We start from the raw sequence: 18,339 nt of genomic DNA, 5'->3' as shown, positions 1-18,339 counted from the left end.
AATGTAGGTCATTGACCTACATTTCCTTCAGTCGCGGTGATGCGCCCCCTGGTGGATGTCCTCATATGACCTGGAGCGTGGGAAAAAGTTCCCAGGCTGCAGTTCATGAGAACATCCAGCAGGGGCGCATCACCGCGACTCAATGTAAGTACAGATCCAGCTTTCCTTTCAGCACCCGGGGGATTACAGGCACGAGCGAGTGGTTTATCGCAGCTCGTGCCTGTAATATTTGGACGTGATAGGTCATCTGAAGGTATGTATCTTGTGCGTTTATTATTTTGCCAAGCGAGGGCCTGCAAATGGATTGAGAGAGCAATAAATTATTAAAACAACCGCTGTGTTTATTTCATTAAAATACTTTTAAATCATGTGTGTGTGTGTTTTTTAACCCTTTCAAACAATTGGATTAATAATGGATAGGTGTCATAATTGACGCCTCTCCATTATTAATCTGGCTTAATGTCACCTTACAATAGCAAGGTGGCATTAACCCTTCATTACCCCATATCCCACCGCTACAGGGAGTGGGAAGAGAGTGGCCAAGTGCCAGAATAGGCGCATCTTCCAGATGTGCCTTTTCTGGGGTGGCTGGGGGCAGATGTTTTTAGCCATGGGGGGGCCAATAACCATGGACCCTCTCCTGGCTATTAATATCTGCCCTCAGTCACTGGCTTTACCACTCTGGCGGAGAAAATTGCGCGGGAGCCCACGCCAATTTTTTCCGCCATTTAACCCTTTATTTTAGCAGCTACAGCGCTGAAATTTTGCACATACACACTACTAACATTAGTAGTGTGGAATATGCAAAAAAAATGGGGATATGAGATGGTTTACTATATGTAAACCATGTCTCATATCCTGTCGGGTTTGTGCAGGAGAAATGAAAAGCCGGCAATTGAATTACCGACTTTTCACTAACACCGCTGCGTATTTCTCGCAAGTCACACTGCTGGTCCGTGTGGAATCCGTATTTTTCTCGCCCCCATAGACTTTCATTGGCGATTTTTTTGCGCAATACGCTGACAAACGCAGCATGCTGCGATTTTGTACGGCCGTAGAATGCCGTATATTACGGATCCGTAATATACGGCTGATAGGAGCAGCCCCATTGAGAATAATTGTGCCGTATGTTATGCGAGTTTTACGGACGTAGTTTCTGCGCTCTTACGTCCGTAAAACTCACATGTGTGACGCCGGCCTTACACATTGGGCACCTATGTGGCTGCACAGATTCTACCAATTGAGCCTGACTGTTTGGCTGGAGTTTCACATGCACCCATAGACTTGTATGGGTGTGAGTGAGACGATTCTCTCAGCCATTCACAGTATGCAAGCTTTTTAAAAATTTGGTGCAACTCCACTCCTCCCTGGTATGTTATGGAGTACATCAGTGTTTTGGTGCAATTTCTGAGCTATTTTGCAAAATGTGCAACTTTGTGCCCTACCAAGTTGCAAGAACAGTTTAAGAGAGAAAACACCATGTTTGACTTTGTGCGAAATATATGAACAGCGCAAGCTATTTTACAGAATTTGGCAAAAAAAGTCAACAAATACCAAATGTGGACAGGTGCCTAGTCATGCTGGAGAATGAAATTTCCATTTCCAAAAAGCTTGTCGTCAGAGGGAAGCATGAAGTGCTCTAAAATTTCCTGGTAGACGGCTGCGCTGACTTTGGTCTTGATAAAACACAGTGGACCTACACCAGCAGATGACATGGCTCCCCAAACTATCACTGATTGTGGAAGCTTCACACTAGGCCTTGGAAATCAAGGTCCCAGAGTCTGGAGGAAGAGGGAGAGGCACACAATCCAAGCTGCTTGAGGTCTAGTGTGAAGTTTCCACAATCAGTGATGGCTTGGAGATTTTTTCAAAAATCGACGGATTTCGACGGGAGCTCAAAGACGGAAGTGTGAAAGAGGCCTTAGTAAGATCCACCCCTCCAATCTGCATGTATAGGCATGCAGTTTGAAAAATAAATCCATCAAAAACTTTACATCTTCTATCTATTGCTGAGTTCCCAAGAAACCAGTCCTTTAATTGAAATGAAAATGAAATGTTAAGTACCCCGGGCATGACAAATTACTTCCCAAGTCTCCCAAGGCTGTTTCCTCACCTAGCACCTGTGGTTCCCACAAGCACTTATCACCTAATTTGCTTGTTGTTAATTAAAACTCTGATTTATTGTGAATGCAACAACAGATATAAGATTTAAAGATGTCAACTGATTTAGATTTCAAGGACCGGCATGCCTATGTATGCAGTTGGGGAGTGGGTTGGGTTGATCTTACTGTCATATTTCTTTTAATGTTTGTAAGAAAAAAATGTCAGTGTGCTGGTTTACATCCACTCCGGATTCTTGCTGAAAAAATATATCATGATATTAATTAAAGCTGAACTATGTGAACAAGGGCTACAAGTTTTTGTAAGTCACAACAATTCAAATAGCATACTAATGATTTCTTAAAAAATAAAGAGGCTTGACTGATTAACAATGTTGAAGTTCAACTACTTGGAATTCAATATTTTTTTCTATGGACTCACAGTATTTCTGAGTGTTGGAGGGACAGCTCCAGTGTTATATGCTTCTTGTACTAAGACATATCCAGAAGAGTTTTTGGTGCAAATATACACATCATCATTCCCCTGGAAGACACAAAAGAACATCATTTTGTTAAAATATGATTACTGTAAATGATAAGCAGCATGCAGTTTAGTGTCTGAATTTCAATATCTAAGTTGCAGACAGTTGCACAACTAGAAGACACACTATAATTGTCCAAGTGTACCGTGGCTCAGGCCGGTAGCCATAGGTGAGGAACTCGTATGTTGTGCCCCGGCACGTTACATGAAAGTGGAGGTCCTGGCTGGGTGTGTGAACTTGTGCTGTGAAGGCTCCACGTCTGTGCAGGCGCCATGTAACTGATGTTTCCGATTTGCCAAGATCAGTTGTGTCATGGTGCAATGACGGAGTCCATCATTAAAAAAACCTCTACTGAACGGAACTTTGGAAAGGAATAAATACATGGGATAGCGGCTACAAAGTCTTATGGACGTCTGCTTTACAACTTGAATTTTGTTCCTCACAGTCCCCTTCCATAGTTTACTCCACGGTTTTCTGTGTCCACTGTTTCTCCCTACTTCGTCACAACCCAGCTCTAATGCTACCGTCCTGATTAACAAGCCTCCTTTTCACATTCTGCAGTTCTGCCTCCTATTTATTTCACTACTGGCGCCATTGAACTCCTGCCTGAGAGTCTTCACTTGTCCCACGTACTCAGTCCTGTTTAGGCCCATTACCTTCCAGAGTGATCGCTTCGAGCCCTCGTGCCTCACGTCCTCTCCTAGGAACCGTTTCTGGAAGGTTATGCTATCTCTTAGTCACTTATGATTCGTATCTCGCTATCCCTTCTGTTTGGTCTCCTCTCACTTAGGGTCACCCCAGAATGCGGCACTGCTCACCTTGGACCTTTAGGTCCGCTTACTATGCATTCCAGGACCTATCTGACAGGAAATTGTCACTTTCCCTAACGTTAACATCTTCCACTGTGGGCTAGTCCCAAACATTAACTCTAACTATTCCAACAGTAAAACTACACATATACCAACACTACCAGCATTGCTAACGCACATCACAATAACATTTGACATTATACACGTTATAGCGATTGGTGTCTTGAAGGAAAGAAATGCGACTGCAGAAGTTCACCTCCTCATGAAGCATCAGTACAACATTTAATAACCAAAAGGAGGAGTAGGAAGCAATACAATATTGATGTGAACACCTGTATATAATATAAAATATATTTTATTGAAAACCAAAAAAATCAATATTCCATAAAACACACCCTAAAGCACTTAGTTTTATTTGCATATATCTGTAAAACATGATTAATGCTTGCTGACACATTCCCTTTAAGCCTTGCAAGGTTTTATACCCCTTCCCTCCCTCTTAGTTGCTTATCCAAATAATTAAATGGATCAGCTGGAAATGAACTCTTGTGTTCGTTGCAAAATTTATAGAATACGGTTTCAGGAACAACAGAAATTCCTTCAGACTTATGAAAAAGTATGGGAGAATTTTACCTTGTGAACACTTTTGACGTTCATTTCTAGGTCTGTGTTCTTTTTTCATGTTAGCAAATATGAACGTTATTATTGTAGACAGCTATTCCTCTCTAGACTACTGGAGGTTGTTTTTGGTAAGTAAAACCAATTAAAAATGCATATTTGATGATATAAACCAATATATTCATTCAAGATCTAAAACTGTCATCTCACCATTTTCATATCATCAGAGAACCCAATAGCCACATATCCAGCCGTGGATCCACTCATTTCAAACACATATCCATTGCTGGAGGGAACTGAGGACATGAAGAGACATCCGCTGTCATCAGGACTGCAGTTCAGGGGACTAGAGAGGCAAAACTTCTGAGAACCACACGTGGAATTGGATATCTGCAACTGGACGAATGTAAGAATATGATCATTATTGTCATTCCTAGCCTACACACTACTCATCATTTACAATTTTTCAAGTCACATTTTTTTGTCTTGTTTTATTCACAAGCAAAAAAAATAAGATGTTCTTCATTTTTGTCTTTAAGCATCTTTTTATGACTTTTTAATGCAAAAATGTGCAAGTCCTTTCAAATGCCGCATGTAAAAGCTCAAATTTTGGTCCGTTTTTGGACTACAGTGTAGGACAGGCCATGGCTCTCTCAATCCAAACATGGCTGCTTCATATATTTCTATAAAGCTGACACGCTCAGGTCTGGAGAACCGTGGCCAGTCCGTGAATTAGAGGTCCGTGCTTGGACCATTTTGCATTGACGTCTGCATGAGACCACAGTCGACTACACTAAACTAAAAACTCCACCGTAAACCTTATTCCGGGCAAAGGACTGAAGCGAAATGTGTAAAAAAAAAAAATACAATATTTGGAAAGAGTTGCATTTCGCGAATCTTTCAAAAACATCTGAATAGGCAAAGTTGTCAAAGTGAAATAAAGTAGTTTTAGGCAAACTGAAGACCGCGCACACGAGGTAGATTCTAGGAAGTTTATTGAAGCCTACGCGTTTCAAGAGCTTTCTTGCTCTCTTCTTCAGGGCATGTGGTACATAACACAATACAGGGTGTATTTATACAAAGGAAGGAAAGTGAAATAAAGAAACACTTAATAAAAAAGACAACCTAAAATATGGTGCAACATTTGTAGAGAATAAGGTGCACATACTAAAGTCACTCAGAGGAGTTTACTACAGAAAAATGGAAAAACAAAAATGATAAATCTGGGCCTATGGGTATGTATTCCATCAAATCCAATGCAGTCTAGGTGATTACACAGAGGATAGTCTATACTTTAGTTTTTATGACCTTACAATGGCCACATTTACAGTTCTTTACTTCATTTATAGACTTACTGCTTCTATAATGTAACTTTCCACTCCAGTCCAGAAGGTGTCATAACTATTCAAAACTGTGGCTCTGAAAATAAAGGGGATAATTCGTAATGACATTAGTTGTGCTATTTAAAAAAATACATAGCAATTTCCCCACCAGAACAACAATTAAACAGGACATGAAAGTTTGATAGGTCCACCTTCTGAGACCTCCGCCATTACTGAGAATGTGATTGGCTGAAGCCTAATTCCCAAAGATTTGGCCATGCAGTTATTCCCCATAAATAGTATTGGAACCATTGGAAACAATTGAATGTCCACATTTTATTTAATTTATTTAAATTACTTACCTAGCGCCATCATATTCCACAGCTTTACAGACATTTGACTCCTGCCAATGGTCTCAATTATTTGAAAGGCCTCAATCACACATCAAAAACCTTTCCCATAAGTAAAATATGGACTGACTTTCAGCAGTAGTTTGAATCAGATTTTCATCAGTGTTTGCTCTCAGTTATTTTCATAGGTTATTTTCACCAGTAGTATGTAATCTGAGAACAGCCTGATGTAAATGTAGAGACCCTGATACCAGCAATGTGTCACTTACTAGGCTGTATGCTGCTGTTTCAATAAAATCAGTTCTTTATCAGCAGAAGATTATTACTACTTGACTAGATGTCTCGTGCCTCCTAGTCAACTGCTTTGTGTAACCACATTCCGACGACTGAATAGCAGCTTTCTGCATATGCACAGTGCACACAGAAAGCTGCCAATCAGTGGCATGGGCGGGATTATACAGAGCTCAGAATTCAGAGAACTGTTAGATCTGTAGCAGCTAAAACAGGGATTGTATAGAAATTACAGCATGCAGGCCAGCAAGTGACACATTGCAGAAATCAGGGTTGTAGCACCTACATTATGCAGATTACGTACTGAAAACTTGGTGACAAATTCGTTTTAATGATTTTCTTGAATGAAAAATAATTAAAAATAATAATTCTGCTCTCAGAGCCTGGGCATTGTGTTTTGTTTCACTTGACAAAGTAAAGTAATGCAAGTGCCCAAACTTATCACCAAAGAAAGGTTTGTGGCTTCAGAACTATTTTGTAATGAAGGCTAACCTCATGGTATTGATATATTTCTTATTTGTCCATTGCATCAGTTCAGAAAAGATGAAACAAACTGTACAAACAATAAAAAGTGACTACAAAAGAAGTGAACGATACAAAGCTTGTGTATGTAACATGGTGCGGGGTGATAGCGGTACATGATGGTGAGGGTCCTGGCTGGGTGTGTGGACTTGTGCTATGGGGGCGTTACACCCTTGCAGGCTACATGATGCCAGTGATTTAAAGTGGCCAAAACCATGAGTTGTAAAGTTCACTGAGGGAAACCACAAATCAAGGAAAACAGTCTTTTACAAATCAGAGACCTGGTGGGAACTATTCACAGTAGATAGCTGGTGCAATACTTCACAAACGTTTTGTTTAACACATAAAGCATCTTCAACTTCTTCACATACATTCTTCCTGTTCTTCTCAGAATGACTCAGTTCTGTCTCGCTCAGTACTATATCTTCATGACTACCCAGCATAGAACTACAGTCCAATAAGTGAGAGCCCTAATCTCAATCCCCCGGTTACGTGTCCTAGTCCCTCTGAAAGGAACTAGTTTGCCAATATGGCCGCTACTAAGCTTCTCTGCTTCTGACACCTTGGAACTCCTGCCTAGGGTATTCTCTTCATCTTCTGTTTTCTGTTCCGACCTGGCCCATTACCTCTCTGAGTTATAAACATGGGGTCGTACTGCTAGATGTTCTGTCCTAGAACCCATCTCAGGTTGATCACTCTGTTCTTCGGTCAGTTCGCTCTGTCTCTAATCAGGATCACACTATCCTTTGCCTCAGTCTCCACTTACATCAGTGACACCCATGGCTTTACTCACAAGTTAGACCATAGGTCTGCTTCTACTGCATGCTGGGCTCCATCTAACTTAGTTACAGGAAACTGTCTTTGTCCTTTCACTTTGGCCCCACCCAATCTGTGCTAGTCCCATTCATTAACTCTAACTCTCCCTACTGTCGAGTGAGGCACAACACTGTCACAATTCACATTATACACCATAACAATACTCGTGTCTTCAAGGAGGAACTTGGGCAAAAGTTTACATACCTCAGCAGAATTTTTGCTTTCTTGCCCTTTTTTCAGAAAATATGAATAATAACACCAAAACTTTTTCTCCACTTAAGTAAGTGGTTGGGTGAAGCCATTTATTGTCAAACTACTGTCTTCTCTTTTTAAATCATAATGACAACCCAAAACATCCAAATGACCCTGATAAAAGTTCACATACCCCATTTCTTAATACCGTGTATTGCTTCCTCTGACATCAATGACAGCTTGAAGTCTTTTGTGGTAGTTGTGGATGAGGTTTTTTATTTTCTCAGATGATAAAGCTGCTCACTCTTCTTAGCAAAAAGCCTCCAGTTCCTGTAAATTTATGAACTGTCTAGCATGAACTGCGCGCTTGAGATCTCCCCAGAGTGGATCTATGGTATTGAGGTCAAGAGACTGAGATGGCCACTCCAGAACCTTCACTTTATTTTGCTGTAGCCAATGACAGGTTGACTTGGCCTTATGTTCTGGATCCTTGTCATGTTGGAACGTTCAAATACGTCCCATGCGCAGCCTCCGGGCTGATGATTGCAAATTTGCCTCCAGTATTTGCTGATAACATGCTGCATTCATCTTTCCTTCAACTTTGACCAAGTTTCCTGTGCCTTTGTAGCTCACACATCCCCAAAACATCAGCAATCCACCTCTGTGCTTTACAGTAGCAATGGTGTTCCTTTCATCATAGGCCTTGTTGACATCTCTCCAAACTTAACGTTTATGGTTGTGGCCAAAAAGTTCAATTTTGGTCTCATATCTCCAAATTACATTTTTCCAGAAGTTTTTAGGCTTGTCTCTTTGCTGTTTTGCATATTGTAGATGAGATATTTGTGGCATTTGCGCAGTAATGGCTTTCTTCTGGCGACTCAACCATGCAGCCCATTTTTATTCAAGTGCCTCCTTATTGTGCCTCTTAAAACAGCCACACTGTTAATTTTCAAAGAGTCCTGTCTTCAGCTGTTGTTATTTATGGGTTTTTCTTTGCATCACAAACAATTTTCCTGGCAGTTGTGGACGACATTTTTGTTGGTCTACCTGTCATGATTCTCAATGGCGAGAGAACATAGCCCAGCATATATGAGAACTAGCTCTTGGAAGATGGAAACTATACTGACCATGAACTAAACCTGCCGCACAACTAGAAGTGGCCGGGTAGCATGCCTACGTTTTTTATCCCTAGATGCCCAGCGCCAGCCGGAGAACTACCTAATCCTAGCAGAGGAAAAGACAGTCCTGGCTCACCTCTAGAGAAATTTTCCCAAAAGGCAGACAGAGGCCCCCACATATATTGGCGGTGATTTTAGATGAAATGACAAACGTAGTATGAAAATAGGTTTAGCAAAATCGAGGTCCGCTTACTAGATAGCATGAAGACAGAAAGGGCACTTTCATGGTCAGCAGAAAACCCTATCAAAAACACCATCCAGAAATTACTTTAAGACTCTAGCATTAACTCATAACACCAGAGTGGCAATTTCCGCTCACAAGAGCTTTCCAGACACAGTAACGAAACAGCAGCTGTGAACAGGAACAAAATGCAAAAACACACAAGGACAAAAGTCCAACTTAGCTAGGAGTTGTCTAGTAGCAGGAACATGCACAGAAGGCTTCTGATTACATTGTTGACCGGCATGAAACTGACAGAGGAGCAAGGTTATATAGCGACTCCCACATCCTGATAGGAGCAGGTGAACAGAGGGGATGATGCACACAAGTACAATTCCACAAGTGGCCACCGGGGGAGCCCAGAATCCAATTTCACAACAGTACCCCCCCCCTCAAGGAGGGGGCACCGAACCCTCACCAGAACCACCAGGGCGATCAGGATGAGCCCTATGAAAGGCACGGACAAGATCGGAGGCATGAACATCAGAGGCAGTGACCCAAGAATTATCCTCCTGACCGTATCCCTTCCATTTGACCAGATACTGGAGTTTCCGTCTGGAAACACGAGAGTCTAAGATCTTTTCCACAACGTACTCCAACTCACCCTCAACCAACACCGGAGCAGGAGGCTCAACGGAAGGCACAGCCGGTACCTCATACCTGCGCAACAATGACCGATGAAAAACATTATGAATCGAAAAGGATGCAGGGAGGTCCAAACGGAAGGACACAGGGTTAAGAATCTCCAATATCTTGTACGGGCCGATGAACCGAGGCTTAAACTTAGGAGAAGAAACCCTCATAGGGACAAAACGAGAAGACAACCACACCAAGTCCCCAACACAAAGCCGAGGACCAACACGACGACGGCGGTTGGCAAAAAGCTGAGTCTTCTCCTGGGACAACTTCAAATTGTCCACCACCTGCCCCCAAATCTGATGCAACCTCTCCACCACAGCATCCACTCCAGGACAATCCGAAGATTCCACTTGACCGGAGGAAAATCGAGGATGAAACCCCGAATTACAGAAAAACGGGGACACCAAGGTGGCAGAGCTGGCCCGATTATTGAGGGCGAACTCCGCCAAAGGCAAAAAAGCAACCCAATCATCCTGATCCGCAGACACAAAACACCTCAAATATGTCTCCAAGGTCTGATTAGTCCGCTCGGTCTGGCCATTAGTCTGAGGATGGAAAGCAGATGAAAAAGACAAATCTATGCCCATCCTAGCACAGAATGCCCGCCAAAATCTAGACACGAATTGGGTCCCTCTGTCAGAAACGATATTCTCCGGAATACCATGCAAACGAACAACATTTTGAAAAAACAGAGGAACCAACTCGGAAGAAGAAGGCAACTTAGGCAAGGGAACCAGATGGACCATCTTAGAGAAACGGTCACACACCACCCAGATGACAGACATCTTCTGAGAAACAGGCAGATCCGAAATAAAATCCATCGAGATGTGCGTCCAAGGCCTCTTCGGGATAGGCAAGGGTAACAACAATCCACTAGCCCGAGAACAACAAGGCTTGGCCCGAGCACAAACGTCACAAGACTGCACAAAGCCTCGCACATCTCGTGACAGGGAAGGCCACCAGAAGGACCTTGCCACCAAATCCCTGGTACCAAAGATTCCAGGATGACCTGCCAACGCAGAAGAATGAACCTCAGAGATGACTCTACTGGTCCAATCATCAGGAACAAACAGTCTACCAGGTGGGCAACGATCAGGTCTATCCGCCTGAAACTCCTGCAAGGCCCGCCGCAGGTCTGGAGAAACGGCAGACAATATCACTCCATCTTTAAGGATACCTGTGGGCTCAGAATTACCAGGGGAGTCAGGCTCAAAACTCCTAGAAAGGGCATCCGCCTTAACATTCTTAGAACCCGGTAGGTAAGACACCACAAAATTAAACCGAGAGAAAAACAACGACCAGCGCGCCTGTCTAGGATTCAGGCGCCTGGCAGACTCAAGGTAAATTAAATTTTTGTGGTCAGTCAATACCACCACCTGATGTCTGGCCCCCTCAAGCCAGTGACGCCACTCCTCAAAAGCCCACTTCATGGCCAAAAGCTCCCGATTCCCAATATCATAATTCCGCTCGGCGGGCGAAAATTTACGGGAAAAAAAGGCACAAGGTCTCATCACGGAGCAGTCGGAACTTCTCTGCGACAACACCGCCCCAGCTCCGATTTCAGAAGCGTCGACCTCAACCTGAAAAGGAAGAGCAACATCAGGCTGACGCAACACTGGGGCGGAAGAAAAGCGGCGCTTGAGCTCCCGAAAGGCCTCCACAGCATCAGGGGACCAATCAGCAACATCAGCACCCTTCTTAGTCAAATCAGTCAATGGTTTTACAACATCAGAAAAACCAGCAATAAATCGACGATAAAAGTTAGCAAAGCCCAAAAATTTCTGAAGACTCTTAAGAGAAGAGGGTTGCGTCCAATCACCAATAGCCTGAACCTTGACAGGATCCATCTCGATGGAAGAGGGGGAAAAATGTATCCCAAGAAGGAAATCTTTTGAACCCCAAAAACACACTTAGAACCCTTCACACACAAGGAATTAGACCGCAAAACCTGAAAAACCCTCCTGACCTGCTGGACATGAGAGTCCCAGTCATCCGAAAAAATCTGAATATCATCCAGATACACAATCATAAATTTATCCAAATAATCGCGGAAAATGTCATGCATAAAGGACTGGAAGACTGAAGGGGCATTTGAAAGACCAAAAGGCATCTCCAAATACTCAAAATGGCCCTCGGGCGTATTAAATGCGGTTTTCCACTCATCCCCCTGCTTGATTCGCACCAAATTATACGCCCCACGGAGATCAATCTTAGAGAACCACTTGGCCCCCTTTATACGAGCAAACAAATCAGTAAGCAGTGGTAACGGATATTGATATTTAACCGTGATTTTATTCAAAAGTCGATAATCAATACACGGCCTCAAAGAGCCGTCTTTCTTAGACACAAAGAAAAAACCGGCTCCTAAGGGAGATGACGAAGGACGAATATGTCCCTTTTCCAAGGACTCCTTTATATATTCTCGCATAGCCGCGTGTTCAGGCACAGACAGATTAAATAAACGACCCTTAGGGTATTTACTACCCGGGATCAAGTCTATGGCACAATCGCACTCCCGGTGCAGAGGTAGTGAACCAACCTTGGGTTCTTCAAAAACGTCACGAAAGTCAGACAAGAATTCAGGAATCTCAGAGGGAATAGATGATGAAATGGAAACCAAAGGTACGTCCCCATGAGTTCCTTTACATCCCCAGCTTAACACAGACATAGCTCTCCAGTCGAGGACTGGGTTATGAGATTGCAGCCATGGCAATCCCAGCACCAAAACATCATGTAGATTATACAGCACCAGAAAGCGAATAACCTCCTGGTGATCCGGATTAACACGCATAGTCACTTGTGTCCAGTATTGTGGTTTATTACTAGCCAATGGGGTGGAGTCAATCCCTTTCAGAGGTATCGGAGCCTCCAATGGCTCCAAATCATACCCACAGCGTTTGGCAAAGGACCAATCCATAAGACTCAAAGCAGCGCCAGAGTCGACATAGGCATCCGCGGTAATAGATGACAAAGAACAAATCAGGGTCACAGATAGAATAAACTTAGACTGTAAAGTGCTAATTGAAACAGACTTGTCAGGCTTCTTAGTACGCTTAAAGCATGCTGATATAACATGAGTTGAATCACCACAATAGAAGCACAACCCATTTTTTCGTCTAAAATTCTGCCGCTCGCTTCTGGACAGAATTCTATCACATTGCATATTTTCTGGCGTTTTCTCAGTAGACACCGCCAAATGGTGCACAGGTTTGCGCTCCCGCAGACGCCTATCGATCTGAATAGCCATCGTCATGGACTCATTCAGACTCGCAGGCACAGGGAACCCCACCATAACATCCTTAATGGCATCAGAGAGACCTTCTCTGAAAATCGCCGCCAGGGCGCACTCATTCCACTGAGTAAGCACAGACCATTTGCGGAATTTTTGGCAGTATATTTCAGCTTCATCTTGCCCCTGAGACAAGGACATCAAGGCCTTTTCCGCCTGAAGCTCTAAATGAGGTTCCTCATAAAGCAACCCCAAGGCCAGAAAAAACGCATCCACATTGAGCAACGCAGGATCCCCTGGTGCCAATGCAAAAGCCCAGTCCTGAGGGTCGCCCCGGAGCAAGGAAATTACAATCCTGACCTGCTGTGCAGGGTCTCCGGCAGAGCGAGACTTCAGGGACAAAAACAATTTGCAATTATTTTTAAAATTTTGAAAGTGAGATCTATTCCCCGAGAAGAATTCAGGCAAAGGAATTCTAGGCTCAGACATAGGTGCATGAACAACAAAATCTTGCAAATTTTGTACCTTTGTGGCGAGATTATTCAAACCTGTAGCTACACTCTGAAGATCCATTTGAAACAGGTGAACACAGAGCCATTCAAGGATTAGAAGGAGAGAAAGAGAGGAAGGCTGCAGCATAGGCAAACTAGCAAGTGATTCAATTAAGAGCACACTCAGAACTAGAGGGGAAAAAAAAAAAAATAAATTGTAGCAGACTTCTTTTTTCTCTCCTTTCTCAGCCAGTAATTTAACCCTTTTTAGGGCCGGTCAAACTGTCATGATTCTCAATGGCGAGAGAACATAGCCCAGCATATATGAGAACTAGCTCTTGGAAGATGGAAACTATACTGACCATGAACTAAACCTGCCGCACAACTAGAAGTGGCCGGGTAGCATGCCTACGTTTTTTATCCCTAGATGCCCAGCGCCAGCCGGAGAACTACCTAATCCTAGCAGAGGAAAAGACAGTCCTGGCTCACCTCTAGAGAAATTTTCCCAAAAGGCAGACAGAGGCCCCCACATATATTGGCGGTGATTTTAGATGAAATGACAAACGTAGTATGAAAATAGGTTTAGCAAAATCGAGGTCCGCTTACTAGATAGCATGAAGACAGAAAGGGCACTTTCATGGTCAGCAGAAAACCCTATCAAAAACACCATCCAGAAATTACTTTAAGACTCTAGCATTAACTCATAACACCAGAGTGGCAATTTCCGCTCACAAGAGCTTTCCAGACACAGTAACGAAACAGCAGCTGTGAACAGGAACAAAATGCAAAAACACACAAGGACAAAAGTCCAACTTAGCTAGGAGTTGTCTAGTAGCAGGAACATGCACAGAAGGCTTCTGATTACATTGTTGACCGGCATGAAACTGACAGAGGAGCAAGGTTATATAGCGACTCCCACATCCTGATAGGAGCAGGTGAACAGAGGGGATGATGCACACAAGTACAATTCCACAAGTGGCCACCGGGGGAGCCCAGAATCCAATTTCACAACATCTACCTGACCGTGGTTTTGTTTTTACAGAGCCCCTGATTTTCCATTTGTTAATCGCAGTTTGAACGCTGCTGACTGGCATTATCAATTCCTTGGATATCTTTTTGTGTCCTTTTCCTGTTTTATACAGTTCAACTACCTTTTTCCATAGATCCGTTGACAATTCTTTTGCTTTCCCCATGACTCACAATCCAGAAATGTCAGTGGCTGGATAAAAGATGCAAGAGTCTGTTGGGATCCCAGAAGCTCACTCAGATTTTTTGCACACACACTGATTACAAGCAAACAGGTCACAGGTGAGGATTTCACCTTCAGACATTCAAACCCATTTGTGTCAACTTCTGTGCATGTTATCAGGCCAAAATCACCAGGGTATGTGAACTTTTGATCTGGGTCATTTGGGTGTTTTGGGTTGTCATTATGATTTAAAAAGAGAAAACGCAGTAGTTTGACAATAAATGGCTTCACCCAACCACTAACCATGAGTGGAGAAAAGTTTTGGTGCTATCATTCATATTCTCTGATAAAAGGCCAAGAAAGCAAAAATTCTGCTGGGGTATGTAAACTTTTGAGCACAACTGTATATCCATCTCCTTGCATCTATGGAGTGGAATGTCATATCTGGAAACGATATATCTATAAATATCACAAGACAAGTCTGAAAGAGGAAATATACACACTGTTTTCATAATACGAAATACTAGTGCATTCAGGACAATGACTCTACAAAAGCAAATGTTCCTTTATCCAGGCTCTGTGCCAAATTCGTAATACATACCTAAAGCGCACAGGTCCTGCTCCTTGTGGAGCTGTCCAGAAAGCCGTAATGTTGTTTTTTTGGTCATTATTTCTGTGACTGACAGCTGCATTCTAAATAGAAGAAATTAAACATTTACATACAAAAGAGATAAAACACTACTTCTTCTTCATCCACACACCACGGCCACTTTTAGATGGTGTCAATACCAATATTCCCACACTTCTACTGTTAGGCCACTTTTACTCAGCCTCATGGCACATTATAGCTTTCTATTACAGCAGCAACAACAATACTCCAATTTTTCTACGGAACTGATTTTCAATCACTATGGGGTTTTTTTGTGGATATATTGGGTTTTATAGTTAGCTCATTTCCGTAGGATCAAGACTATGATGTGGACACTACAGATACATTTCTTCTAAAAAAAAAACACATTTTTTTACTATCTCATGGGGGGTTAAATATTGCCTTCTTTTGGATTAACAGAACAAAAAAAAATTCTAGGTTAAAAAACACTGTGAGCAAAATGTAAGGTTTAGGAAATATATAATTCCCCCTAATTCCATCATCCCCATGCCAAATTTCTGGGGTAAAAAAAATTGCAAAATATGGCACTCTCCATATTTGCTCAATAATTTACATAATTTGTATGCGTTTTGCTGCTAACGCCACTTTTCTTTAAAAAAAAAACGGGCAGAGATTGCTAAAAGGTGTCTGGCCAAGGCCACATGTGAGTTGTCAAATTTAAAGGGAACCTGTCACCAGAAAAATGCAGTCTAATCTAAAGACACCATGTTATAGAGCAGGAACAGGTAAGTACATGGATATCTAGTTTTCTGAGAAAAGATTCAATATAATCAGTATTTTAACCATTTAAACATATGCTCTCTCTGGGATTTTCAGTCCAGTAGCTGGTCCTATCAATGACTGACAGCTTATTTGCATAAATGTGCATATAGAGATAGCTGTCAGTCACTGATAGGGCTGAAAATCGCAGAAAGAGCAGAAGTTTAAATGGTTAAAACACAGGTTATACTGAATGTTATCTCACAAAAATACGGTACGTTGTGCCTGTGGTTCCTGCTGTTGACCCTCCTGCTCCGGTCTTGGTTGAGGGCGAGTTGGAGTACGTGGTGGAGAAGATCTTGGATTCTCGTCTCTCTAGACGGAGGCTTCAGTATCTGGTCAAATGGAAGGGCTATGGTCAGGAGGATAATTCCTGGGTGGTCGCCTCTGATGTTCATGCGGCCGATTTGGTTCGTGCCTTTCACGCTGCTCATCCTGATCGCCCTGGTGGTCTTGGTGAGGGTTCGGTGACCCCTCCTTAAAGGGGGGGTACTGTTGTGAACTGTATTTCTTGGCTCCCTCTTGTGATCACTAGCGGTATGACACTTGGATTGTCTTTCTCCAGGTTGGTACCCACCTGGTTCATTAGGCCTTGGGTGTTCCTATTTAGACTTCCTGGAAACTCAGTCTAGTGCCTGGAATCGATGTAGTCAGTCTATGTCTGTTTGCTCCTGACTCCTGGTCTCCTGCTTTTTGCAAGATAAGCTAAGTCCTGCTTTCTTCTTTTTGATTATTCGCATTTCTGCTATTTTGTTCCAGCTTGTTACAATGTGATTTCTGATTTTTGCTGGAAGCTCTAGGGGGCTGATATTCTCCCCCCACACCATTAGTCGGTGCGGGGGTTCTTGGATATTCAGCGTGGATATTTTTGTAGGGTTTTTCCTGACCGCATAAGTTCTCTTCCTATTTTCTGCTATTAATTAGTGGGCCTCTCTTTGCTAAATCTAGTTCATACTTACGTTTGTCTTTTCTTCTTACCTCACCGTTATTATTTGTTGGGGGCTTGTATCATAACTTTGGGGTCCTTTCTCTTGAGGCAAGTGAGGTCTTATTTTCTCTGAAAGGGTTAGTTAGTTCTCCGGCTGGTGCGAGACGTCTAGAATCAACGTAGGTACGTTCCCCGGCTACTTCTAGTTGTTGCGCTAGGATCAGATATACGGTCAGCCAAGTTACCACCTCCCTATGAGCTGGTTTTTGTGTTTGCGGACTTAGCTTGAACTTCTGAGATCCTCTACCACTAGGATCATAACACATCTGTCCGGGACAAACAATCTCTCCGGTGGACAACGGTCAGGTCTATTGGCCTGAAACTCCTGCAACACCCGTCGCAGATCAGGAGAGATGGCAGACAAAATCACCCCCTCTTTGAGGACACCAGTAGGTTCAGAAACTTCCGGGGAGTCAGGCACAAAACTCCTAGAAAGGGCATCAGCCTTCACGTTTTTCGAACCCGGAAGATAAGAAACCACGAAATCGAAACGAGAGAAAAACAGCGACCATCGAGCCTGTCTCGGATTCAACCGTTTGGCAGGCTCGAGATAAGTCAAATTCTTGTGATCCGTCAAGACCACCACACGATGCTTGGCTCCTTCAAGCCAATGTCGCCACTCCTGAAATGCCCACTTCATTGCCAACAACTCACGATTACCAACATCATAATTCCGCTCGGCAGGCGAAAACTTTCTTGAAAAGAAAGCACATGGTCTCATCACAGAGCCATCAGAACTTCTCTGCGACAAGACAGCCCCTGCTCCAATCTCAGAAGCATCAACCTCGACCTGAAAGGGAAGAGAGACATCGGGCTGGCGCAAGACAGGAGCCGAAGAAAACCGACGTTTCAGCTCCTGAAAGGCCTCCACGGCCGCAGGAGACCAATTTGTCACATCAGAGCCCTTCTTGGTCAAATCCGTCAAAGGCTTAACCACGCTAGAAAAATTAGTGATGAAGCGACGGTAAAAATTAGCAAAACCCAAGAACTTCTGAAGACTCTTCACAGATGTAGGTTGAGTCCAGTCATGAATAGCCTGGACCTTGACTGGATCCATCTCAATAGTAGAAGGAGAAAAAATAAAGCCCAAAAAGGAAATCTTCTGGACTCCGAAGAGACATTTAGAGCCCTTCACAAACAAGGCATTGGCGCGCAGGACCTGAAATACCATCCTGACCTACTTCACATGAGACTCCCAATCATCAGAAAAGACCAAAATATCATCCAGGTACACAATCATAAATCTATCCAGATACTTTCGGAAGAAGTCGTGCATGAAGGACTGAAACACAGAGGGGGCATTAGAAAGCCCAAAAGGCATCACCAGGTACTCAAAATGGCCTTCGGGCGTATTAAATGCGGTTTTCCATTCATCGCCCTGCTTTATGCGCACAAGATTATACGCGCCACGAAGA

At 43.1% G+C, this 18,339-nt stretch overlaps 1 protein-coding gene across 1 annotated transcript in view; it reads right to left on the bottom strand.

The window, feature by feature from the left end:
• The window catches only part of LOC143788492 (putative ferric-chelate reductase 1), a 62,815-nt gene that overhangs the window by 21,463 nt on the left and 23,013 nt on the right, over positions 1-18,339 (bottom strand). The window contains exons 4-7 of the mRNA XM_077278188.1: positions 15,109-15,200; positions 5,424-5,487; positions 4,279-4,464; positions 2,542-2,643 (exon numbers count right to left, since the gene is read on the bottom strand). Of these exons, the coding sequence (XP_077134303.1) occupies positions 2,542-2,643; positions 4,279-4,464; positions 5,424-5,487; positions 15,109-15,200 (444 nt within the window). The remainder of the gene's footprint in view (positions 1-2,541; positions 2,644-4,278; positions 4,465-5,423; positions 5,488-15,108; positions 15,201-18,339) is intronic.

This window comes from Ranitomeya variabilis, chromosome 8 (assembly GCF_051348905.1).
Source record: "Ranitomeya variabilis isolate aRanVar5 chromosome 8, aRanVar5.hap1, whole genome shotgun sequence".
Classification (NCBI taxonomy): Eukaryota; Metazoa; Chordata; class Amphibia; order Anura; family Dendrobatidae; genus Ranitomeya; species Ranitomeya variabilis.
This window is presented reverse-complemented; position numbering and strand designations above follow the sequence as displayed.